The sequence below is a fragment of the Heteronotia binoei genome, chromosome 21 (assembly GCF_032191835.1).
Source record: "Heteronotia binoei isolate CCM8104 ecotype False Entrance Well chromosome 21, APGP_CSIRO_Hbin_v1, whole genome shotgun sequence".
Classification (NCBI taxonomy): Eukaryota; Metazoa; Chordata; class Lepidosauria; order Squamata; family Gekkonidae; genus Heteronotia; species Heteronotia binoei.
The window spans coordinates 55,534,376-55,561,170 of record NC_083243.1 but is presented as its reverse complement, the minus strand read 5'-3'; the positions used below and the strand labels follow the sequence as shown (position 1 = coordinate 55,561,170).

General features: G+C 45.6%; 1 protein-coding gene across 1 annotated transcript in view; it reads left to right on the top strand.

The window, feature by feature from the left end:
• The window catches only part of TTC6 (tetratricopeptide repeat domain 6), a 178,682-nt gene extending 152,354 nt beyond the window's left edge, over window positions 1-26,328 (top strand). Inside the window, exons 27-33 of the mRNA XM_060262626.1 lie at window positions 4,602-4,721; window positions 5,397-5,470; window positions 7,172-7,382; window positions 11,405-11,557; window positions 12,365-12,535; window positions 16,403-16,628; window positions 25,838-26,328. Coding sequence (XP_060118609.1) covers window positions 4,602-4,721; window positions 5,397-5,470; window positions 7,172-7,382; window positions 11,405-11,557; window positions 12,365-12,535; window positions 16,403-16,628; window positions 25,838-25,974 — 1,092 coding nt within the window. The 3' untranslated portion in view covers window positions 25,975-26,328. The remainder of the gene's footprint in view (window positions 1-4,601; window positions 4,722-5,396; window positions 5,471-7,171; window positions 7,383-11,404; window positions 11,558-12,364; window positions 12,536-16,402; window positions 16,629-25,837) is intronic.
• Window positions 26,329-26,795: the final 467 nt, after the last annotated feature.

The following is a 26,795-nucleotide window of genomic DNA, read 5'->3' as shown; positions in this document are numbered from 1 at the left end:
CCAGTCACGGGGGTCAGCCCAGCCGAACTGTTAATGGGACGAAAGCTAATCACACGATTAGATAGCTGCACCCCGACCGAGCCACCGACACCCGCAGTTTCCCCGAGATCAGGGAAGTGGCCAGGGGATTCTTCCCAGGGGATCCAGTATACGCGAGGAACTATGCGTGCAGCCCCGAGTGGGTAGAGGGCCGGGTGCTGCGAGTAATAGGGTCCCGCCACTACGATGTGTCCACAGAGGGAGGCAGTGTATTGCGGAGGCATATAGACCAAATACGTCGCCGCACCTTGCTGGAAGAACCGGCCGCAATATGGAGCAAAGAGGAGCTCACAGCCGCGCCCCCGCAGAGATCTACCCCATCACCGCCGACTGCTCCGGCTGATAGGGAGGTAGAGCCCAACTGTAGCGAGGGCGACTCCCAGGGAGCAGGGACACCAGACGAGCTGCAAGGCGCAGACAACCCTAGGCCGGCAGTTCTCCCACGAGGGGAACCCGTCGCCCTGTCTGCAGCAGTGGCCGTGGCCCCAGCAGCACCGGCGACCGCTCTGACTCCACCAGCCATCCCAAGGCGGTCTACCCGGGAGCGCACGGCCCCCGCCTACTTGCAGGACTATGTGTCCTGAGCTGGGGGGAGGAGTGTTATGTATTGAACATAAGTGATCAGGCTGCATGGCGATCGCTACTGAAAGCGACCCCTGGGTCCCCAGATGTTGCTCGCTAGTCGCCCTACCCATCAAGATCTGTGGCGGGAAGTTTGACCGGCCAGGATTGGCCTGGTCGGATGAGGGGGCTGTTCCGGGTACTGTATATAAGTGGGGCCCGGCCCGCGTGTTCTCTCTCTTGTAATGTGCTACTGAATAACCTATGTTGCCTTCAAACTGTCTCGGTTCTCAGTACATTACACATGTTTTTGCTTATCTACAGCTGACCTCCCCCAAACTCTTTTCTTCCAAATGAAAAAATAAATATACTTACAAAACTGTTTGTCTCTCCATTAGGGATAATCTCTCTCTTCACAAACATACTGCTATACCTAATGATTGTTATTTCATGAAGTTGTGCACTTTGTGGCAAAGGAAAGACTTAGTCTTCAGGACCGCCTCTCCCCATATGAGCCCCCACCCTGGGTTTTGAGGTCAGCTGCACAACATCTTCTTGTGATCCCTGGTCCTAAGGACACCCGACTGGCTTCAACAAGGGCCAGGGTCTTTTTGGTCCAGGTCCCCACCTGGTGGAATGAGATCCCGCTGGAGATATGGGCCCTGCGGGAGTTACCGTATTTTTCACACCATAAGACGCACTTTCCCCCCCCCCCAAAAAAAAGTGTGGGGGGGGGAGTGTGTGCGTCTTATGGAGCGAAGGTACCATACGTACCTTCCTGGGGGGGTGGGGGGGTGATCCGCTGCCTCCATCCCAGCGCTTCCCCGCGCCTGCCTGCCTGGCTCCAGCTCTGACGCTTAAAGCAAGCACCAGGATCGCTCCCTCTGCCCTCCGATCCCAGCGCTTGCTTTAAGCATCAGCGTTGAAGCCATGCAAACAGGCAGGGAGAAAGCACGCCGCCCCCTCCACAGCTGGCGCTTGCGAAGCGCTGGGTTTGCGGAGGGGGGGGGTGCTTCCTCTGTGCCTGTCTGCCTGGCTTCAGCTGCTGCTTATAGCAAGGGCTGGGATCGATGGCAGCCAAGCCTCCGATCCCAGCACTTGCTATAAGCAGCATCTGAAGCAAGGCACAGAGGAAGCACCTCCCCCCTCCGCAAACCCAGCGCTTCGTGAAGCGCTGGGTTTGCGGAGGGGGCGGCATGCTTTTTCCGTGCCTGCGTGCCTGGCTGGGAGACAAGCGGCGAGATCGCTCCCTCCGCCCCCACCGCAAACCCAGCACTTTGCAGGGAGCGATCTCGCTGCTTGTCTCCCAGCCAGGCACGCAGGCGCGGGGGAAGCACGCCAGTGCCTGCGTGCCTGGCTGGGAGACAAGCGGCGAGATCGCTCCCTGCGAAGTGCTGGGTTTGCAGTGGGGGCGGAGGGAGCGATCTCTCTCTTGTCTGCCAGCCAGGCACCTGCGTCTTATTTTCTGGAGCGTCCAATGGACCGAAAAATACGGTACCCAAGTTTAGCAGGGCCTGTAAGATAGAGCTCTTCCACCAGGCTTTTAATTGATCCAGCGGTTGTCCCCTGAAGTTATCGCTCCCCCCAGCACGTTACCATCTAGGTGCTTATGTTATGCTGAACACTACCAGCCTATATGTGGTTTATGACTTGTTGACAGTGATGTGGATCATGGTTTCAGTTAATTCTGTAATTACGATATTATTTAGTTTGGATCTGGTTTGTTTAATGTTTTTGTAAGGTTTTTTTAATGTAAGCTGCCCAAGGCCCACTTGCAGAATATAAAGTGAAAAATTAAATTAAATTAAATTAGTCAATTTTATTTTCACTTCTGAGTCTTGGAGCTTCGAAGGTATGCTCCTCCACATTTTATATACTGACAGTGCAATCCTAAGCAAGTCTGTTCAGAATCCTACTGAAATCTGCTCATTGGAGTTCACTCTAGGGTTGTCAGGTCCCTCCTTGTGATTAGAGGGGGATGGGGGAGACTCCCCCCCCCAAAAAAAGGAAGGCCCAGGCCTTGTCGCCAGTGTCACGCACACATACTACAAAACTCTGGTCCTTGGGCAAAAATTCTGGTAAAAACAGCTTCTACCATAGAGTTTTTGCCCAGATGTTGCTGTTTCACTTAGATGTTGTTGGCATGATGACATCATTTCCTGTGCAATGCTGGTGCTGTACTGATTCAGCTTCCCCAGGAGGCAAGGGCTGGGGTTCAACGGGGCACGTCACAGGCAAGGATGCAGAGAGAAACTAAAGCCCAGTCCAAAAGTCAGGAGTTCCAGAAAGTAGATTTACCAAAGTCCAGTCTAGAGTCAAGGAGTTCCAGGCAGCAAGTCCAATCCAAGGTCAGGGGTTTCAGAAAAGCCAGTTGTCAGGTCCAGTTCAAGGTTGGTGGCTTAGCAGCAAAGTATACTTGTTGCATCCACAGACTGCTGCTTCTCCTGGCTGAATTTATATCGAAGTCTTTAACAAGGTAAACTCCTAGCCAATTCCTTGGCAGTCATCCTGAAACTATTCATTTGTCTCTTCAACTGACAGCTTATGATGGGCTGTAAGTCTAGCACTGCTTCTCCTCTTGCAAATCCAAGCATCTCTGACAGTGTCAGTGCTGCAAGGGTGTGGATGAGTTAGGTTGGCTGTAAGTGGCTTCTGAAGACTTGTTTACTGCTTCAGAGCTACAAGGCATTGGCTTGGATTTGTAGCACACACCATCTGTGCCCAAAAGTCCCTCCAGCCCAATTGAAGAGACTCAACAGACAGAGTTCCAAGTGAGTTGATCCAGAGATTCCTTTATTACCACCAGTGGCAGGAGGAAAAACTCGTATCTTTCTATACCACCATCCTTCCTGCGTTTTTCCTCAAACCCATCTTTATAAACATAGCATATTTATACAATTTCTGATAACAAAGCAGGTCTCATTGATTGGTTACAAATCCTCGCTCTTAGCCTTTTGTGGTATCTCATTGGCTTAAAGAAACCCGTCTCTACCAGGGTGAGGTAATTCCTTGGGGATTTCTTTGTTCTCTTTTCCCCATCTCCCATCTTCCTGGCATCTAGCATCCGCCCGGTTTCTGGTTTTGCTCCAGAGAATGTGTCAGTAAGTAAAATCTCTACTGCATGGGCGTGATGGCTCCTTTCAGACTAGGAGGTCCTTCCTTGAGGCAGGGGGAAAAGCTTTCCTTATCAGAGGATGCTAATAGAACTTTTATAACGTTCTCTTGCTAGACATGCAATGTGGCTCCTTTCATATATATTATGCTTAGTGAGGACTCTTAATAGAGGCCTATTGTCCATTGTTCCGCAGACCACTTCAGGCCTGGAATAGAGAGAGAGAGAGAGAAGGCACTATATATTTTACTTTGAATGTAATGGTCTTGTTACAACTGTTAAGGCAGGTGAGTGCAAATGAGTTCTATGATCAGGATTAGTGCAATTCTGTTTGGCACTCTAATGCAAATCTGAATTTATATTCTACAGTTTCTACTGTAAACTGTGACTCCTGATCAGCTGGTAACCTGATCTCCTGTTGTTCTTATTCTGGCTTAGAGAGCCAGCTGCAGCCAGCTGTTCAGTTAACAGGTTGAGGGCTAGCTGCAGATAGCTCTTCATCTGAGAAATCCAAGCCTACACTCAGCACAGACTGACTTATGGTAAACTTCCTCTCTCCTGGTAAGTCCCCCTGTCTGACCAGCTGATTGGTGGCTGGGGACAGGGCCTCCACTGCAGGGTCTGGCAACCCTAGTTTACTCCCAGTGAAGTGTTCTTAGGATTGCAGTGTTAGGGAGCAATCTTAAACTGATACTGAAAAATAGGACTAATGATGTCCAATGGAGTTTATTTCCAGGATAATGGGATTAGAATTGTGATTTAAGAGTACACACCAGGTATCTTGAAGAGGTATGTTTTCCCACAGGAGAATTCCATCCCACCCCACCCCCCACAAATGCGTGTGTGATTTTCTATCTGTAGTAGTTATTGTTTGACTTTTATTTTATAGGCTTTGAAAGATTATAGTATTACTCTTCTTCTTGAGCCAAAAAAAGACATTGTCTTGAAAGTGTTGGTTAACCGGGCACTAATCTATGCTGAACTGGATCAGTATGCTAATTCATTGGAGGTATGTATCTTTTTTTCTTAATAGAATAAATAAGAAACTCCAGATTTTTCATTAGCATAGAGAAACCCCCTTAAGAACTAGCAATGTAATTTACATAGATAACTCATTTATTTTAAATATAATTGTTCAAAGTGTGTTAACAGGATGAAATCCTCATGGGATTTCCAGATGTAATTTTTAGGTATGCACTAGGCATCTGTCATCTGTCACATTTAAACCTCAAACCAAACCACTAAACCAGGTTACTGGTAAATGACAGTTCTTGTACTGGGAAAGAACCAACAGTATTCTCTCTTCTGTGAGAGACTTGCCTTTCCCCTTCTGTTCCTATCTTCTGCCTCCTGGTAAAAGTTTCTTTGCTTTGTCTGGTATTCCCTCAGTTATCCCTCCTTCATGCCACATGTTTTAATTGTTGTTTTAATGTTTTATGTGCATTTTGGCTTGGTTTTTATTGTTTTTATGATGTGTCTTTGTTTTGGTTTTAATGGTTTTTAAGCTGTGTTTTATTATGTTTTTAATCTATTGTACATTTTTAAGGCCCTGATGATGGCAGAAAAATGTGATATATATCTCACACTTGGTGTTGCTGTGAACATGGAGAGTTGTGCTAGTTACTTTTTGGATGGTACCTGTGAAATAAATGTCAAATACTTCAAAATATTTCTCTGTTTTTAGGACTTTACAGAGGCAGCACTGAGTACACCAAAAGACAGTCAGCTGTTCCAAGCTGTTGGAATTTGCTATCACAGGTAATATTAATTACTCAGTGATGTGAGTTTAAGAAATGTGTAGTATATGGTGATGTTTACAGAGAAAAAGTATAACAAAATGAACAAAAACTCAGGAAGAGAGTTTTTCTGTTGTTCAAGAACCCATACATATTTTATTTAACTTTTGCAATGGTTTGTTGTTTGTTTTGTTCCTTTCTTAATGGTTGTTAGGAAACAAAATTCCTTAAATAGTGTTTGACCAGTTACCAGATTTGAAAATCATTAGGCTTGATATGTAGTTGACAAAATGCTGTTCTGACAATTGAACGATTCAAAATTCTATAGTGGCCAAATTACTGAACATTTGGTATTACTCCAAAATATATTCTGATTTTACGTTCTTTCTTATTTCTGTTGCTTCTTTGGTAACATCAGAATACATTTATAATAACCCAGGTCTTTCAATTGATGCTGAGTCTACTGGGTTTGCACCTTTTATTTTAGCTTCTGGTTTTAGTTTTATGCATCGTCATCGGCCTTTTATGCACGGGTGAGTCCCCTTGCTTTCACAGTGCCTCTCCATTGCATTTTCTTTTTCATTCTGCATTTCCTTTCTCTTTTACCTTGCATGTCCATCCAGGGTTTTTTTGTTCTGCATTGATTTTTATCCCTTCAGCTCTCAGTTCACTTTCTGCTTGCTGTTTCCTTGGCTTTTTTGTTTGCTGTTCCTTTGTGGCAGTTTTTCCCCTTGCTTTGCTTCCAAGCTGAAGGAATTCAAAAGCATACACATTCCTTAACCCTTTTTCAACCACACCCTTTCCCCTTCCCCTCTGTGCCCATACCTCTGCTCACATGAGGTTGTTCCTCCCATTTTATACCTTCTGCCATCCTCCCCCCTTCATCAGTTCTTGCTTTCCCCATCATATATATATATTTTTGTTTTTTGCAAGCAGACAGAGTCCTGCAATATGATTTTATTGCTAAACTTTGATCTCTGGTAAATTATTGACTTGGAAAACCTTAAGAGGTAGCGTTGCCCCATGCTTCAGCTCTCTGAGGATCCTCTTTGGAAGCTCTGAAGGGAGGAGGAGGGGCTCAGTGGTGAAACCCCCAATTGGTGGGTGGATGGGGCCCTGCTCCACCCCCATCCCCCAATGCCAGTAGCAGAGCACTGGATATCAGCAAGCTTCCTTCCTTCACTGGGGAGCCCCAAAAGCTTATGCTTGAGTTCAGGCCTTCAGGGAGCCCCCCTTCAAAGCTGGGTGACCATCCTGCTCAGGCCCAGCTCATCCACAGCTCTGTTTTACAGGCCCTGAAGAACTGTAAAACATCCTGCAGGGCCCTAATCTCTAAATTCAGGCACTATTACTTTGTGTGCCCCTCCTTCTCATTTAGAAGAAACAATTAAACATCTTTTTCTCTAAAAGTGCTTTCACAATCTTGTCAAAATTATATTTAAGCCATATTTCTGCACTAGTGCTTGCTTCTTTGTTAAAAGGAGTGCATGTTATAGCATAGCAGGTATTGCCAATGCACATCCTCTATTATAAATAATTTTATGTGGCATTTATATGAAAATAATACTGAATCAGAAACCAGCCATGAAATTAATTATAATTTTATATAGTTTACATTTTAATTCCAAGGAATTATGTTAATGTGATGCCTTCCATTGTAAGTAAAATAATAGTAGCAATGTTGCTAATGAAATATTAACTATCAGATCCATGTTGATTTTAGGCTTCAAAAGTATGAAGAAGCTGTGAAGTCATTTTCAACAGTGCTTAAATTAAATCCTTTTTCTCTGGATGGCTATATCGGACGAGGGAATTCATACATGGAATATGGGCATCTGGCTGGTTCAAAACAGGCCCAGAAAGATTTCTTGAAAGCAATACACTTGAATCCCTTATGCATAAAGGCCAGACTTTGCTTAGGATACAACTTACAGGTAATTTATATACATCTATGTTATAATCAATAAAAGCAAAGTTGATTAATTTATTAATGAGATAGACAATAACAGTTGGTATGGATTCTGTCAGCTTTCTGGTGGATTTCAGTATTCTGGAGCAGACAGAGGCAACTGTAAACAACAGTCAAATGAGCACCTGGTGCTTAAATTACTGTCCTCCTATGTTCCTGAAGTTTTATAGTTCAGAGTTCTGATTAAGATGCTGGACTGTCTTTGGTTACAATTAAGTCAAAGAATCATTTTGTAGTATAACATAACATATTAATGTAGGTGCCAGGTAAGAGAGATTATAGAGATATAGGAACTGCCATCACAAAACCAGTTATCTTGCATTTACTCAATATTCTGTACAGTGCTGAAAAAGAACAGGGACTGGAAGGTCATTATAGACCTCAGATTCTTAAGCAACCATGTGAAATTGTCAGTTCTAGGTGATGAAACTAAGTTTAATAGCAAAGGCTCTGCAAGCTAATCACTTTCTAGCTTCTTTGGACTTTACAGAGGCTACCTTCATGTGTCAATTCTGCCTCTCTGCTACAGATTTCTCTGAGTTTTCTATCAGCAGAAGCATAGGCAGGTGTCCAGGGCACTCCCATTTGGTCTTGCTTCAGCCCTGAAAATTTTCACCAAGCTGGTAGTTTTGTTGTGGTTCTTGTAAGACCAAAGGAGCTTCATTATATCCCTATTCTATAAAGTACTAATACTATATAAAATAGTAGGTGGGTAACTGTGTTGGCCTAAAGCAGTAGAACAAAGTTTGAGTTCAGTGGCTTCTCTAAGAACAACAAAGTTTTATTCAAGGTGTGATCTTTTGTGTGCATGCACACTTCCTTAGACAAAGTGAAATGAAACTTACCAGTATGGACTGGTATGCACATGAATGCTCACGCCTTGGAAAAGACTTTGTTGGTCTTAAAGGTGCCACTGAACTCAAACTTTGTATAAAGCGCTGTACCCCTACTTGGACTATCCAGTTAGAACTTCATCCTTTCAAGCAAAGCTCACTGAGGTACAATCCAGACTTTATAGGGCCACTGACTCTTTATCAGCTTTCATCAATGACAGATGACCCAACAAGTTGATCTTCATTCAAGAACAGTGTGAAATTGCACTGAACCATTGGCTAGGTGCTGTATTCTTGCTGTTGGCTCACCTATGAGGTGCAGTATATCAATATCACAGAATCAACTTTGTGTTACTTCTCCAGGCCTCATACATCCTTTTGAACAATACTTTCTTATATAATCTATATGATAATTTAAAAAAAAAAGTGTGTGTATGTTTTTAAATGCATTCTTATCTATTCCTGATTCTTGAGTTAGAGTGCTGGATCTCAAATTTATCTATAGCTGTGTACACATGATTAGGGAAGTCATGGGACAAAATTCCAGAGTGCTTCTTGCTCTGGGAAGGTTACAGTGCTAGGCAAGTTTTGTTATTTGTTTCTACATGATTTATGGAGGGGTCTGGGTGGGTTGAAATTGTTTGGGGCTCATAGAAGCTCTCAACAGACATGCCAGAACTCCCAAATGTATGGAGGCCCAAACTTTGAAACTGAAATTAGGTTACAATAAATGTTCTCTTTGTGCTTCTGGAGCTCAACAGACAGTGCTGGCTGTCAGCACGAGAGCTCCCATTCTGCTTCATGGGAGCAGATTGGATATATGCCTGCAGCTCATGTGCAGCTGCTTTTACTTTGTGCAGACAGTTAGGCAGAGAGAGAGTTTCAGGCAGAAAGGAAAGAGAACTGAAAGTCATTTCTCAGTGTGAAAATAGTGGGGTTGGGGGTGTTTGCTTACTCAGGGCACTGAGGCACCCATCCTGCTCAAGCCAGAGGGGCTCAGCCAGTGGGTTCCTTGGCTGAGGATCCATCTTCCCCCTCAGTGGGATTTTTGAACCCTCAATTTCTTCTCCCTTTTGACCTTTGGACCCTCAGCTCCTCAATTTCCTGTGGGCCACCCTTCTTGGTTTAGCATCATCATCTGCCTTTGCTGCGCCTGCCCCCTTGTCTTGGTTTTCCAACTCTCCACCTCACTCCTGTGCTAGATCCCCTGTTAGATTCTCCCTTTTGCATTTTGGATCCTAGGATCCTCAACTTCCCTGCCTCTGGGCACCCCCCTGACAGGCTTAAAATCATCAGCTGCCCTTGCTGTGCCTGCCCTTTGTCTCAGTTTTCCAACTCTCCACCCTGCTCCTGTGCCAGACCTCTCGTTGGGTACCCTCTTTTGCACTTTGGACCCTAGGATCCTTCAGGAGGAGGCAGGCGGGAGATTACCCATCTGCAGGATTACCCATCTGCAGCAACACTGTCTATGATGAGGAGGTGGGCAGTGCTTCCTCCTGAGCCAATTCCCACCAGTCTTGGAGGGCAGGCAGAGGGGCATCCTGGGGAGGTCTGTGAATTAGACGCTTCTTATTTGCAGGTGGGCTGTTCAACACACTCCTTCTGAACCTGCGGCTGTGATTTCCTAAGAGAGCACTTTCCTGGGGGCACCTGCTTCAGGGAGTTGTAACTTGCCCCCTCCTCTCCAATCCTTACAAAATTGGGGGGCATGTAGAGACGAGTCTGCTGGAGACTCACTGCAGGTTTGGCATCTCTAGCATGCGGGGGTGGGGGGGACATTCTACCACGTCATGAATCTCGTGAAATGAACTGGTTTGGCAACAGGAATGTTCATGAAGGTTTGTGGTTTGTGAGCACTCACAAACCACAAACCAGAATGGATCTCCATTTTTCTAGTTCATGCCTATCCCTTTTTGTAATCCACCTTTCTCCCCTTACAAGGGCCATCATGATGGCTTACAGTTTAAAACAGGGTTGGCCAATGGTAGCTCTCCTGATTTTTTTTGCCTACAGCTCCCATTAGCCCCAGCCAGCCAGCTGAGGCTGATGGGAGTTGTAGGCAAAAAACATCTGGAGAGCTACCGTTGGCCACCCCTGATTTAAAACATACACAATAAGATCACATTTTGAAATCATTTAAATCAACCCAGCAAACATAATTAAAAAAATCAAAACAGTGGTACAATACATACAGAACATAAAAATAGCAATTAAAACTTTGGTTAGGAAGGAAGGAAGTCTTCATCTGATGATGGAAGATGGCAACAGAAGGGGACAGATGTCTTTTCCTTGGGAGAGAGTTAAAGCTTTGGTGCCATGAACAAGGCCCTCTTCTGTGTTACCACATGCCTAATCTCAGACGGTGAGAACTCCTAAATGTTAGAGGTTTCTGCTTGGAAAATCAATTTTATATCCCAAACAGTTTGATGGATCGTTGGATTGAAATGAGATTGAGAGCCTTTTAGTATAAAAGCAAAATCATAACTTTATTTCTACAGGGATGGGGAACTGGAGTGGAAACAAAGCCCTAAGAACTACATCCTATCACAATGAAAGACACATGGCTAAGAAGTGAGGATACTTCCTCTTTCTTCTTGACATCTGCCTACCTAGACAAAGAAGTCACCTGACTAGCTGACCAATAGCACAAACACACAAACAGTCCTTTCTCCGGGCTTCTTCTTTATTGGCAGAGAGCCAAGATCCTCTTCCTAGGTCAGGCAGACAATAGAGAAACAGGTAAACACATTTAACCCTATAATGTCTGGAACTTAGAACACTGCAATTCCAACACTAAAGAGGACCTCCAAAGATGACCAGAGTGGTTGAGCAGGTTCATAAGGGAGCAAGTGATCCTTTATGTATGGGCCAAATGTAATACGAATATTACTAAACACATGTTTAAGGAAAAAATACCATGTACACAGATTGTACTTGCATTTGCTGTAAATTGTGAACAGGGCTGATATCACTATACAAAAGTTAGAGGAGGCTACATGGAACCCACAAATCACTTCCTTCATTAGGATAGAATGCTTTGATACTTAATGTTTGCAATGCCTTCTCTGCAGATTGTTATTCTAGGCAAATCTAAACAGTGAAGCAGGCAGTTACTACAACTGATACTGTTAATGGCGGTATTAACTTATTGTAGGGCCTTGGAAAGTTTCAAAAAGCTTGGCTCCAGTTTTCAGCAGTGATCCACATTGATCCAGGATGTCACATTGCTTATGATGGGCGTGCTATAGTTTGTCTTCAGATGGGCAATACATTTGCTGCCTTTCAAGATATAAATGCTGCATTAAAGGTAATTATTTGTATTCCCTTTTTGTGTCACATAATCCCTGGTGACACATCCTCCCTCCTTCATTCTGAAGACGTTTGTTTGCACACAAAAGCTTATACCTGAAATAAAATGTTGGTTTTAAAGCTGCCATGGGACAACTTTTTCCCTCTCTCTCTTTCCTCCCTCTCCCTTCCTTCTCAAAAGAGGAGCAGCCCTGGAGAAAGAAGCAGAAGCTTTGCATGTGTGTGAGTGTGTGTGTGAGAATGGGAAATCAGGGAAGAACACAGCTGAATAATTATAAGTATGAAAAAAGGGAAAAACTCTTATGTTTTAGCATTGTAATACCATTGATACTGCTTGGGTTTTATTGCAGTGATTTTTAAAATGTTTTATTTCAGGGTACTATCATTTTTTAAGTACCCTAACAGCTTCTGCATGCAAATCACCATGCTTTGGCATTATTATTGAATTATTGCTTTTTAATTTGTGAACAGGTTTTCTGTTTTAATGAATAACTAGTATTTCCTGGGAATGATATTTATTTGTTTGTTGCAGATGCCTTGCAGATATAGTGTTATTCCTCATTAAAAAAAAGACATTTATGCTTTTTAGGCCTGTCAGTGATGCACACCTTGCCCTTGAGAGCTTATGTTTGGAGAAGAATCTCCAAATGTTATTTGCTTTTCTATGTATAGGAAAATACATAGCCTTCTGCTGAACACAAGTGTATGTGACTGGTGCCATGATTTAGAGCTAACTAGAGGCAGTTTTTATTAAATATTTCCTGTTGAACTTTGTTTTAAACTTCTCTCTCTGAATACATTTCAGATTACTACCAGTGCAGAAATCCTTACAAATCGAGGTGTCATTAATCAGTTTATGGGATTTGTAAGCTGTGCCATGAAAGACTATCAGCAGGCAATTGCTATTGATCCTGACTATGCTTTAGCATATTTCAATGCAGCAAATGTTTACTTTCTTAACAGGCAATTTTCACAGGTGTGTATTTGGTTTTTTTGTTAACTAGTTCCCAGAACATTTTTGCTTGGCTTTTAACAATTATTTCATCTGCAGCTGCTAAGAGCCACCATGGGCCCCCAGATAAAAATTAACCCTCCCACACCATTTAGACACATTCACATCTACTAGAAAGGTCTGCGTTTAGTTGGGCATGTTTAGTTTTTTGGATTTTTTTTAAAGATTTCACTATAGTATCATAGATCATAATTATCTTGTAGGGTGGCCAAATGGAGCTCTTGAATTGGCGTAGGGATGCATTCCACTTACTCCATAAACCATTGGCCCATCATGGCTCAGTCAGCATCTCTGGCTTTCCATTGGCTGACTCCCCTGCCCCAACTTACTGCAGGCCTGGGAATGTTGAACAAACAATCAAAACAGCCTTACCTCAGAGACAGACATATCTCCAACTCTTCTCTGTGTCCTCTCTGTCAGCCAGCCTCACAAAAGATGTCACTGGCAACAGACCTCTGCCACTCCATTAACAGCCCACATAGACAGCCTCCCAGTACATGCAGCTTTCAAAGACCACAGAAATAGCTAGGGAGCTGCCGATGCCATAATGTGACTAGGCAGCAAGACCTGGACCCACTGGTAGTGTTTTCTCACAGGTCATGGCTCTTTGTTGTCACTCTCTCTCTCCCTCCTCCCCTCAGACGTGCCCCTAGCATGAGGCTGTTGCTAGGCAACCAACTTCTGTCAGTAAAGGGAGAGGCCTCAGTAAAGGGATATAGTCCACCTTCCAAAGCAATTCTTTTCTATAGGGTGGGGAAAGAGATCTGTTGTCTAGAGATCAGTTGTGATCCCAGGTGATCTTCAGGCTCCACCTGAATGTTGGCTACCCTAGGCCTGGCAGCACCCTCTGGGTGACTTGATGCCACCTGACTGGCATGACATAACTAGGCATGGCTGCTTGTTCCTGTTCAGCAGCAGCCCCCCATGGCAGCCAGCATGACTTAGCAGTTGCCAACTCCAGGTTGGCAAATTCCTGGCGATTTAAGGGTTGGAGACTGGACAGGTTGAGTTTGAGGAGGGGTGGGAACTCAGGTACACTGCCATAGACACCACCTTCCAAGCCAGCCATTTTTTCCTGGGGAATCACTGTTGCCAATTTCCAGGTGAGGGTTGGAGATCACTCAGATTTACAACTGATCTCCAGATGACAGACATCAGCTCCCCTGGAGGTGTGGGAGGAAGTGAATGCCCTCATTTGGGTGAGTGGGAAGACAGCAAGGGGAGGTACTCACCCAGAGCCTCTTTCTAGAGTCCTTTGTATTTTCTCTCACAGTGGGCCTTACTCCTAATTAAAACATAATACTCAAGAACGGGGGAACACCCCACTCCCCCAAATTGACCTTATACAAGTGTAGAGGAAGTGGAGAAGGAGAGAAGGGCATTCTAGATCCAGTGGCACACATAGCCTATTTGGTGCCCAGGGTGGATACTTTTTAACACACCCCTCTTTTTTTTTGCCATCAAGTCACAGGTGACTTATGGAAACCCTGTAGGGTTTTCAAGGCAAAAGATGTTCAGAGGTTATTTGCCATTGCCTGCCTCTGTGTCAGCCCTGCTTAACTTCTGAAACCTGATGAGATCAGGCTAGGCTGGGGCTATCCAGGTCAGGGCCTCTCTTCTATATGACAAAATTATTTTCATTTATAAACCTGAAATAAAATGAATAATAGTAATGGACAGAAAATAAATTCAGGTGGATCTGAAAATTGATTCAGTTGGTCTGAAGCAGCAGAACAAAATTTGGTCTTAAAGGTGCCACTGGATCTAAACCTTGTATTCAGTAACCAGAAAAGAAAAGCAAACAGTGAAAAATTTCTCATATTTAACTTGGTATATAAAATCATGCTAGCAAAAAACAAAAACCCAAATTCCAACCTGCTATTCCATCATGAGAGCCAGTGTGGTGTAGTGCTTAAAGTGTTGGACTAGGATCTGGGAAATCCAGGTTCAAATCCTCACTCATGCCATGGAAGCTTGTTGGGTGACCTTGGGCCAGTCACATTACTCTCAGCCTATTCCTGCCCTGTGTAACCCTAAGATAGTCTGATTACATTAGAACACAGAAACTAAGCAGGGCCAACATGGATGCAGGCATTGGCAAACCAGCTTTTAATGTCCAAATGTCTCTTGCCTTGAAAACCCTACAGGGTTGCTGTAAGTCAATGGGGAGAGGGGGGGGGGAGAATTCCATCACACCAGTTGAGTTCTGAGCAGGCACTTGAGAAGGCTTCTGTTCTGCATTTTGAAGCCAAAAAAATGACCACCCCAAACATCTACAAGGCATTTTTGAGGGCATTTTTGCACCCCAGCAGAACCAGTTTGCCTTTGTCTAACTTTTTACTAACACTAGGAGTCTAATCTTTGCATGCTAACACTAGCCAAAGCATGACAAAATAGTGATCACAACAACCAGAGAATCTTGGCAGTAGAAACTGTAGGAAGGACATTTTTGCACCCCAGCAGAACCAGTGCAATGTACAGAGTACCCAACATAATATTAACAAAGGTTTGCTACTATACTATTCTTAAATACATTCTGTGGATCCTGTGAATTGGGGCGGGGGGGAGATAATTTGTGAATTTCCTGCATTGTGCAGGGGGTTAGACTAGATGACCCTGGAGGTCCCTTCCAACTCTAAGAAGTGAAAATGGGGGGGGGAGAAAAATTAGGTGAAGGAAGACAGAAATTAATGAGAAACAATGTGGAAAAGAGGGAGAGAAAGAATGGTTGTTTTATCTTACTGCAACACCCTAACTATTGCTTTGCAAGATCTGGCTGAGTTGGGTGCAAGGAAAGGGAGAGAGAAAGGCTAGACTATGGGAGAAAATGATCTGCAGGCTGACAGTTTCTATAGCAACTATCAGCTGCTGTGATGGAAGTTTGCTCAAGTCTTGGGGCGACCACCCTCTTCACGCCGGAGGATCTGCAGGGATTTCGCATAAGAAGCGCCGGGGCAGCCAAAAGAGCCGTCGCAAAAGCCGCTCAAACGTTTTCCTGCTTCTTGGCGGTTTCCGTTTGAGCGGGTTTCGCGACGGAACTTTCCGGCTCTTTTGGCTGCTCCGGCGCTTCTTATGCGAAATCCCTGCAGATCCTCCGGCGTGAAGAGGGTGGTCGCGCCACTTGAAGGTGAGTGCGAAAACGCCCTTGGAGAAAAGGGAAGCTTAACCAATCCTAGAGCTTTTTGCTGTGTTCAGACTTCCTTGCACCCTTAGTGGTTGCAGCCAGAACTTCAATTTAAAAATAAAAATACATTTGGCTGGAGGTGGCAGCAGAACAGTGCTGGTTTCAAGAGCACTCTTCAAAGGCCTTCCTTAAGCTGTGTCTGGGGTGGACAACTCCCCGCCCCTTGGTATGCTACTGGCTCTGTTCATTTTAGTCCATATAATGGTGACATTTGTATAAGGGAGGAATGGGCTTACTATTGCATGTTTCCATGGCAAGTCCCTTTGTACTGATTTCTTTTTAAGTAACCAAAACATGGGCATAGAATCTGCCCAGTGCCATTTTATTATTATGCACTATTTATGCATCCCATGAACCAAGCTCACACATCTCTGTTAAAGTCACAGTATTGGATTTTCTTCTTTTTGAGTATTTTTTCCACCTAACTACATTAGTACTATAGATGGAAAAATACTTGAAGGAAGAAAATTCAATATGATAACTTTAATGGTGGTGCTATTATTATTTTCAAAGAGCAACTTAGAAGTGGCCCCCATTGCAGGTATTGTAATGATTGTAATAATTGTAATGATTTCTGAAACAAAATCAGTAAATACATTTAAAACTTCAAAAAGTAGCATTCATTTTGTATTTAACTCACTTCATAGGCAAGAGACTATTATTCCAAGGCACTAACACTTGATGCAAAAAATGAATCTGCATTCTTGAATCGAGCTATTACAAATACATTACTGAAAAACTTTGAGGAAGCAAAAGCAGATTTTGAGAAGGCAATTTGTCTCAGCCCTTTCTCTGCAGCTATATATTATAACAAGGCAAACCTCTACAGTACATTAAAGCAATATGAGCAAGCTGAGGAGGACATTTCAAAAGGTACGCCCAATGCCTGGGATTCTGCAGTTATTAATGCTTGCCTTTACACCTCTTTATTTTAAAAAAGATATTGCGGGATGCCAACACACTGTAAATTGCTGATCCAGAAGGAAAATCCATACATGTCAAAGAATGTTGCATGAGCTAGGAAGTGTGGACTCATCAGCATTACATAGTGTTCTTGCACTAATTGTTCATGACTGACCAGCTGGTTGGCACTTCAGGTCTGACACCTCTGTTCTCTTGACCAATTCACACATCACAAAGTTCATGTGGTGTACACATGAATTGTCAATGGAAGTGTATCTGGAGTTCCATGCTGGAAACTGAGTTCTCAGCCTCACAGGGCCTGATTCATATCATGACAGTGGTGCATGGGGAGAAGGACCTTAAGCTTTGCACAGTGTCTTTACTTTTTTTCTGACAGGAAATGACCCCAGGAACCACTACTGGGGAAACTTATATGTAGTTCACAAGTCCCCCAATAGGACAAATAGTCCCCTTGGAGGCTGTTTCATATTGCAAAAATGGGACAGAGGCTTAAGCCCCTTCTTTCTGCAGGCTATGGTGCTAATCTAAATTGGGCTCCTGTGAACCTAAGAACTGAGTTCCCAGTATGGAGCTCCAGACACATCTCTGTCTCTTTCACTCTCTGTCTCTTCACACACAAACACAAACAAAAGGTATGTATTGGTTCTCAGTATCTCCTTTATCCCTTCACAAATAGGTAACTGGCACTCATGTTGATAGCCCCAAATGTCTGTTCATTTGGAGAGATCCATGTATGCAGCCACATATATTAAACCCTGCTGCTTGAAGGGCACTTGGTGTAATTAGTAGACTGATCAAAACCACCAAGAGAGAGAAAGAGTCCAATGTTCACGCTGAAATTAGAAGCTTGATGCTGTGATTAGAGAATGTAGAACGAGGTTCCTAAATAACTGAGCTGTTAAACTGAAGAAAGAATTGAAATGTCATCAAAATCTAGAGAGACGTCTTTTTCAGAAAGCGGCTACATTGAAACTATGTTCCCCAGGAGTGTCCACCTTGTGAATCTCATTTGGACTATTTCCAGGTTTGGATTTATATCTATTCATTTTGGGATGGGGGATTTTGGTCCCTTTGGGGTTTCTGTTACTTTAAAAGGTCCTAGCACCGCCGACCTTTATCAGTATCGTTTCATTTATTTTGCGTTGTACATAATTCTTGTAATACATTTTTTGCAAACTGAAAGACAGTTTATTACTTGGTGGTTTTAATCAGTCTACATATATTAAACCAGCAGCTATGTACAAACATCTCTTGATTGAAACTACAGGAATATCTTAGATGCTTACAGATTGGTTTCAAATGTTGTATTACGATCTGGAGCATCCTACTGAAGAGTCACCAGATCCAGGATTCTTCTGGAAATAGAGCAAGCCCTCATTAATTGGGTTTATCAAAAAGGAATGAAGTAATATTTGTGTGCAAAATGGATTGGATTCAGTGCTTCTGTGAATAGAGTGGGTTCACAGTTGACAGGTTTATTGGCTTCCCCCTGACACAGCATCCTCATGAAACGCCACTGTGGTGGGTCAGGGGCTCTCCAGAATAGTGTACCATGTAGCATGATTGCAGCAAGAAGAGAGATGCAATAATCAACCCCTCTCTGCTTGATTTTGTGCAAGGGGTGGGGTGGGGGGCTTGTAGCCAAGACATGGTCCCTTCTTTCTGCAGGTCCCTGCCACATATTGTTCTAAAGAGTCTTCTGACCCTCAACATCAGCTTTTGAGATGGCTCACAGGGCTATTGGAGGAAGCAATATAGGACTACGGGATCCATCTCCTCCATATATAGCATCTGTGAACTTTATTTATTTATAATAATTCTATGCTGCTTTTCTACCTAAGCAGGGACCCCTCAAGGCAACTAACATCAAAACATTTCAACATCAAAACACACATTACACTAAAAGTCTGGAGGAGGGCCAATAACAGTTACTGGGGGTATGCAAAAAAAAAGTCCTTACCTACATCGCAAGTATTGAATCTAGCCATATATTTTATATTGTTGCATCCTATAGCATATGAGCAATTCTTCTCCCTTCCCCCCAGCACCTACTATAAGACCACCAGAAATCTCTTTCAAGGTTACAGATTTCTGTGGACAAAAGAACATGGGATCAGTGGGGATGCAGTAAAGAGAGGGAAAATTACTTCCACCTCACTCTTGCACCCATGGAATCTTTGCACCAGTAGTAATACTACTGGTGGAAGAAGGTCTGAATCTTCTTCGTGGTCTCTGTGCTTCACACTCATGGGATGTAGCTCCTGCGCCAATCCCCCGAATTGGTACCTAAAAAGCCCGGGATTTTTCGTGCTCAGCACCAGTGGGCATGCACAGGTGTCCCGGTACACATGCTTACCAGAGCCAGCATGCAGATCCCGCCAGTTCCTTTTTGACCGCCGCATTGATAGGATCTCCTTTCGATTGCTCTGGTCAGTATTGGTAGTTCTTGGATTTTTTTCAGACTTTTCCCTGCAGCCGCTGTGGCCGGACCTGCCTGTCCCACATTGGTCTTGTCAGCCACCAGCGAGCCTGCAGCAAACGTGGACTATTGCACCCTTCTTAAATCTTCGTTCGCGAAGCCAAGCCGAGAGAGAGGATTTTTTCACTGTTATATAGCCCGTTTGTTGTTTTCCTACTTAGTAGTTAAGTGTTATAGTTAGTGTTGTTAAAAAAAAAAAAGACTTGTTGTTGGACTTTGCCCTGCAGGGCTTTATTTTTCCCCCCATTCCCTCAGAAATCTTTCTGTGTGGTTCTGGCGCCTATGGAAAGACGTTGGGGGTTTTTTAAACATTGCTGCAAGTGTGGTAGCAAAATTGCACCTCCTGACGGTCACTCCCTCTGCTTATTGTGTCTGGGCGAGGGACACCGAGTCGACTCGTGCCCGCATTGCTCGAGCTTCTCGAAGCAAACCCGAAAAAAACGGGCGGCAAGGCTATTGGCAGCTCTTGTAGAATCGGCTCTTCATCCGCCGAAAATGTCAATGGGCCCGTCAGTACCGATGGAGGAAGTCGCCCAGGCTCTGACGGTTATGTCGGTCAATCCATCGTCACCATTGCAGACTGATATGCTGACCGAGCGAGGCCGACCCACAAAACGACCCTCTGAAGGGTCAGTGGTGACTCCGGCCAAGAAACGTTGGGACGATTCGGGGACCCAATCATCCCTCCCAAAGAAGTCGAAAGAGAAGCGAAAGAACAGGACTTTCTTTCACTCCTTCTCCTTCTCAGGATGCTTCCGTATCGATGCAAGCTGCTCCACCTCGGATGATCCTGGCATCTCCACGGAGTCCTTCAGTGTCGAGGTCCATGGAGTCCTTCAGTGTCGAGAAGCAGAGGTTTGCAGCCGATCTGTCTGTCGGGATCTGAGCAGGAGATAGACCTGACCCAGCACACCCATTCATCGAGATCAGGATTGCGTTGTCGGAGTGACAGTGGTTCGGTATCGGAAATCGAGGCTTCGGCACCGAACGAACCCCTGGCACCTCTTCCACCGACTATGGAACGGAGAGAGCTTGAACCGGCTACGTTGGTTCGACGTTTTCCGCCACCTCTTCTGTGGGATCAATGTCAGTGGCCTTGTTCCTACGGATACCTGTACCTGCCATACCAGTGGTACTCTCCACGTGACTTCCCAGAATGAGATCAGCGGTCGGAAGCCTCGCATTTCTCGAGGGTTTCACATCACTCCCCGCATCGTGCATCAGCATTGGTGTCAATTCCCCCCGAGAGACGCAGAGAGCGGGTGGAGGAAGTGCAAGCGCGGTCATCGGTATTGCTCCAGCCACCTGAGCATGCGTCAATCCCGATATTTTTTGAGCACTCAGTGAGGAGAGATTCTTCGTCATTGAACTCTGAGGTCGGTACCGATGATCCTGACAGGGCAGTGAAACCTTCGCCAGAGTTGCATACTGCTGAGGACCTTCCCATATCTCCATCGGAAGATCTGAAGTCTTATGGGGACCTGGTGAAGCGGATGGCACACTCCCTCTCAGTGATTCAACCGCAGCCAGTCGTCGATGACACCGTCTTTGATATAATGCAGAGAGACATTATATATATATAATATATAATGGCAGAGGTGAGCAACCTCTTGCAGAAACAAGCCATAGAACCGGTCCCAGTAGAGGCCAGAATGGGGGGGTTCTATTCCCATTATTTCATGGTTCCCAAGCGGGATGGGGGATTGAGACCAATTATGGACCTTCGAAATCTGAACAAGTTTATCGTGTACCAGAAATTCAAACAATCCTTTCCCTTATCAACCAAGGAGACTGGATGGCAACATTGGATCTCAAGGATGCCTACTTCCATGTCAGCATCCATCCTTCGTACAGGCTTCCTTCGTTTTGTAATAGGTTCCAACCATTTTCAGTTCAAAGCCCTTCCACTCGGCCTCTGCACTGCACCTCGGGTGTTTACCAAGATGATGAGTGTTGTAGCCGCACATCTTCGGCTTCAAGGCATAGTTGTTTTTCTGTATATCGACGACTGGCTCCTTGTGGCGGAGTCAGAAGAACGTCTATCTGACCATATTGCAACTACTCTTCATCTTCTTCACACCTTGGGTCTGCAGGTCAACATGACAAGGTCTCATCTTACACCATCACAGACAGTTCAATTTATAGGGGTCTTGCTGAACACAAGCCTTCACCGCGCCTTTCTGCCTCAGCAGAGAGTGAAGGACATTATCAATCTTATCCATCTTTTCCAAAGTTCGAAATGGGACACAGCACAGCAGCTGCAGCGGATGCTGGGGCTGATGGCGGCGACTACAAGCGTGCTTCTGTTTGCAAAATTGAGAATGAGAGGTCTTCAACTGTGGTTCCTCAGACAGTTTTGGCCTTTACAGGACTCACCTTGGAAGAGGTTTACAATTCCACCCTCAATCCTCCAGACCCTGCAATGGTGGAAATCCAGAGACAACATCTGTCAGGGAGCTCCCTTCCATCTACCTGTGACAACAGTTATGATCACCACAGATGCGTCTTTGTGGGGCTGGGGTGCTCACATATATTCTCTGTGTGTGTGGGGGGGGGGGTGCCGTGGCCTCCACAGCTGACTCGTTGCCACATAAACTATCTGGCACTGTTGGCAATTCATTTCGCCCTTCGGTCTTTCCGTCCCATGGTGGTGGGGAAGGGCAGTGGCGTAGGGAGGGGGGGCGGGGAGGGCGGGTCGCCCCGGGTCTGGGGGACCCCGCAGGTTTGGGGGGCCCCTCGCAGAGCCCCGGCCGCTCGGGCACAGTCAGGCACTGGCTCCCGCTTCCCTCCCCGCGGCGAGACCCTGGGCGGGCGGGCAGGCACAGGCCGCCGGTGGGAGCCCCCGACGCAGAGTCCGCGAAGCGCCGCTCACCGCCAGGGGCAGAGCGCGGCGTCCCCGAGGCGCCCTCGAGCCGCTGCAGCTCCTTCCTCTCCCTCCTTCCCGGCCAGTGGCTCCGCGGCGCGATGGGCAGAGGGACGGTGGCGGTGCAGAGGCTGCCGCTGCTGCTGCTCTTGAGCCCTGGCCGCTCGGGCACCGTCAGGCACTGGCTCCCGCTTCCCTCCCCGCGGCGAGACCCTGGGCGGGCGGGCGGGCGCAGGCCGCCGGTGGGAGCCCCTGACGCAGAGTCCGCGAAGCGCCGCTCGCCGCCAGGGGCAGAGCGCAGCGTCCCTGAGGCGCCCTCGAGCCGCCGCAGCTCCTTCCTCTCCCCCTCCTTCCCGGCCGGTGGCTCCGCGGCGCGATGGGCAGAGGGATGGTGCAGAGGCTGCCGCTGCTGCTGCTCTTGGGGCTGCTGCACTGGGGGCCCGGCGGCAGGGAGGGCAGGAAAAGCTGGAGGCGGCGGGGGCAGCAGCAGGCGGGCGGCGGCCCGCGAGCGGAGCGAGGCGGCAGGGCTGCCGGTGGGGAGCTTCCCACTGGACTTTACCGCCGTTGAGGGCAACATGGACAGTTTCATGGCTCAGATCAAAAGTCTGGCCCAGTCGCTGTATCCTTGCTCGGCGCAAAAATTCTAACATAATTATGTATATAAATTTGCTTCTTTCATTTACCCTGTCTCCACTCAGAGGTTGTACTCCAGAGTCACAAGCCTCAGAAAGGTAATACAAAGCTAATGAGAAATACAGATACTCCTCCTAGCCATGCAGGTGTTTCTGTTCCTGTGCTTCTCAAAACCCTCCCCCTTTTTCTACTCCCTGATCCCACAGGTACATCTGCACCATCTCTCTGTTGCCTTTTTCCTTCTATATATGGCAGAATACTTCCCCCCCTTGTCCTATCTCGGCTTCTCTTTGCTGAGTTCACAGGGTACAATGGAAAATTGATCTGTGGATATCTGAAGCTCGGGGTGGGGTGGGGGGCTATTTTTTGAGGTAGAGGCACCACATTTTCAGCATAGCATCCAGCACCTCTTCCCAAAATACCCCCCCAAAAAGATTGGACCAGGGGGTTGAATTCTATGACCCCAAAAGAAGGTGCCCCTATCCTTCATTATTTCCAATTGAGGGAAGGCATTTTAAAAGTATGTGGTCTCTTAAAATGTGATGGCCAGAACTCCCTTTGGAGTTCAATTAGGCTTGTCACAACCTTGCTTCTGGCTCCACCCCAAAGTCCCCAGATATTTTTGAATTGGACTTGGCAACCCTAGAAGAACATCATGTGGATACTTCAAAAACTTGACACTAAACTGGAGCACACTACTCTTGACACTAAACTGGAGCACAACCACTGTGCAGAAGCACACTAACGGAGCAATATTAAATGAGTGTATTTCTGTGCTCTGCAAGAAGGGAAACAACACTTTCTACAAGGGAGTGCTTGATGCATGAGAAAATTCTTGCTGCTTCAGTGCCTTGCCAGCTTTATTGGTTGGGAGGGTCATTTCTGTGTCAATGCCTTTTGGACTAGGAGGAAATGGTTGCAGTAAATCTCTCTGCAGAAATATCTGACATTTGAATTGTTTTAAGGTTTCAGTTGTTATGTGATCCAGGGCAGGGGAGGACCTTTTTAAAAAACCTGTAACTATGGTTCTTCAAGAAAGTCATCAGCAAAATGTGATTATTTTGGTTTAAGGGTTGTTCTGAACGACGGCAGCCCTGCCGGGTGAGTGCTGACTCCTACCCACCCCCCACCTCCTCTTGCTCGAGGATCCTCGCTTGGGTCATCCCGGCCTCTTCGGAGGCACCACCGGCAGCTTACCTGCCCACCGGCCTCTCTCCTGTGCCTCTTAGGGAGCAAAGGGGCACCAGAATACCCTTAGTCGCTTCTTGATGGCCCTCTCCGTCCTTTCCTTACCCTTAAAAAAATAATTTAAAAAAAATCGGATTATGGTTCTCTGTCACTCCTAGTTTAGCAATGCCCTCCCTTCCCCAGTCCAAAGCTCTGAAAGTAGTCACTGGAGATGGATGGAGATGAAGTGTTTCATCTTTTGTAGAAAAGGCCCCCAAAGTGACACCACTTCCTGTTTCCTCCCCCCCCACAAGTGGTGGCCATTTTGGGGAAGTTACATCACTTCCTGTTTCCAGCAGGGCTCCCTCGCAAGTGGTGGCCATCCTGCGGAAGTGACATCACTGGAAGTGACATCATATCCTGTTTCTGGTGGCGTGCACACACATAGGGGGGCCCACATAAATCTTGGGCCCCAGGCCCCCAAAGCCCTAGCTACGCCCCTGGGGAAGGGTTGGCCCTGTTGACAGACAATACTACAGCCCTTTGTTATGTCAACAGGCAGGGCGGGACAGTCTCTTGACAGCTCTGTGCGCTAGCAATAGAATTGTGGATGGAGTGCCTAGAGCATGGCATCTACGTAACGGCTGCGCACCTTCCAGGGGTGCTCAATCTGCAGGCGGATTCGTTGAACAGAGGAGCAGCATCTCCGCACGAGTGGGAGATGCAGTGGCGCTTCCTTCAACCGGTTTTCAACCGGGGGTATCCTCAGGTGGATGTGTTTGCCACAGCCAGGAATTGGAAATGTCCTCTGTTCTGTTCCGGGGGGGGGGGCATGGATCCAAAGTCATTGGGATGTTCCTGTGGAACGATTGGTTTCTATATCTGTTTCCGCCTCTGCCGCTGTTGACAAGAGTTGTCAACAAAATTGCGAGGGAGAGGGTGCATTCTAGTGACACCGTGATGGCCTCGGCAGAACTGGTTCCTGATCTTGCTTCAATTAGCGAGGGGGGGTTTCTATCAGTTTCCGGCAGAAACGGACCTTCTTTCGGCCCAGGACAGACACATGTTTCATCACAACGTGCCTCATCTAAAGCTGACGGCGTGGTTCATCGACCCTGTGAGTTCTCCAGCAGAGACTAACACGTCTTTCTAAATAGTAGAAAGTTGTCTACCTGTGCTTCTTATGATAGGAAGTGAGGGAAGTTTCTTCAGTTTTTGGCTGACCCTACAGTCTCACCCCAACAGGTGCGTCTGTCAGTGATTTTTGATTTCCTGATATCTTTGGTGGATGCTGGACTTTCTTTTTCTTCTGTTAAAGTTTATTTATCAGCAATATCAGCATACCATGAGCCTGTTGAGGGGCATTCAGTTTTTGCTCATCCTCATTCGAGGAGGTTTCTAAAAGGACTGCTTAGATTGCATCCTCCATCAAGATCACCTCCACAGTTGTGGGACTTGCCTTTAGTATTGGACTGTGCATTCACACTACCCGCCCTCCTTCCCCACTGATGATGGTCTGCCTATGTTAGGGGGCTTCCTGTGGTCAAGAAGGAACTGGCGGGATCTGCGCGCTGGCTCCAGTGAGCATGCGTACTGGGACTCCTGCACATGCCCACTGGTGCCGAGTGCGAAAAATCCCAGGCTTTGAAGGTACCGATTCGGGAGATCGGCGCAGGCGCTATATCCCATGAGTGTGAATGCACAGATGACCACTCGAAGATCTACAGTTACAGGTAAGCAACCTGTCTTTCCCCCTTCTCACTTCACCTTCCAGGGACCATGTGACATTTTATTCATGTGGGCCCAGCAACCTCTAGCATTAGCTTTTTGCAGATCTCAGGAAGTTGCTGGAAGTAGGAGTGAAGGTAAGAACTGCATCAAGAAGTTCCACTGCAGTCTAAGGTCATGTGATGTCCAAATTATGCACGCACTTTAGGTTTCAGATAAGTTCTTAACACATGCTTGTTATATGTTTTGACAAGCCACCTAATAAAAAATACTAAATACTTTTTACAGCTCTTGCAATTCAGCCTTATGATCCCCTGATGTATAAATGTAGAGCTGATATTCGTGGCAAACTGGGATTCATTAAAGAAGCTATTGCTGATTATAAGAAGGCTATCAATATCCAAGAATTTATCTTCACAGGGTGAGAAATTTTCAGTACACAACAATGTGATAGCATATGTTACACTGATTTTTCGAGTTCCAGTTTTTTCCTGCTGCCTGTATTGTTGTCACTAATGTATTAAATTTGCAGCCATAATTTACCTTTATTTGTAATTCAGCTTTTGTATATATTTTTATTTGCATAACTAAAAAAAGAGAAAATTTAGGTGAAAAAACTAACAATGTACAACTCAAGCATTTTTATATGTTTCAGAAAAATTTGTACTTTTGTTCTTAGAACTGTTTACTGACATTCTTTGGATCTGAATTTTGTATTCATGTTCATAAATGTTGTTCATGGTATAATAGATATTAAAACTACTGGGTGTTAGAATTCATACATAATGTTTTTGATTTATTTTATCCTCAGGAAGTTGACTGTTTCGAGTATTTGAGTTGTGATATTGTATTTTCCTTGTGCTGTAATTTGAAAGCTTTCTTGAATGTGGGGCATGTACCCATACCACAGCCCCTCTTTTCAGGAGGGGAGTCAGAAGAACTGAACCAAGTTGAGGTGACCATAAATGAAATTCTATACCTACAGGGGAAAGTAAAAACTGATGTCTCCAGGTCCTGTTGGTATACACCCAAGAGTTCTTAAGGAACTCAGATGTAAGATCATTGATCTACTAACCCATATATGTAACCTATCACTAAATTTAGTTGCCGTACAAGAACAGTAGCAAATGTGACACCAATTTTTAAAAAGTGCCCTAGAGGAGAATCAGAAAATTACAGGCCAGTCAACCTAATGTCTGTCCCGGGCAAGTTAGTGGAAACTGTAATCAAAAATAGAATTAAGTTT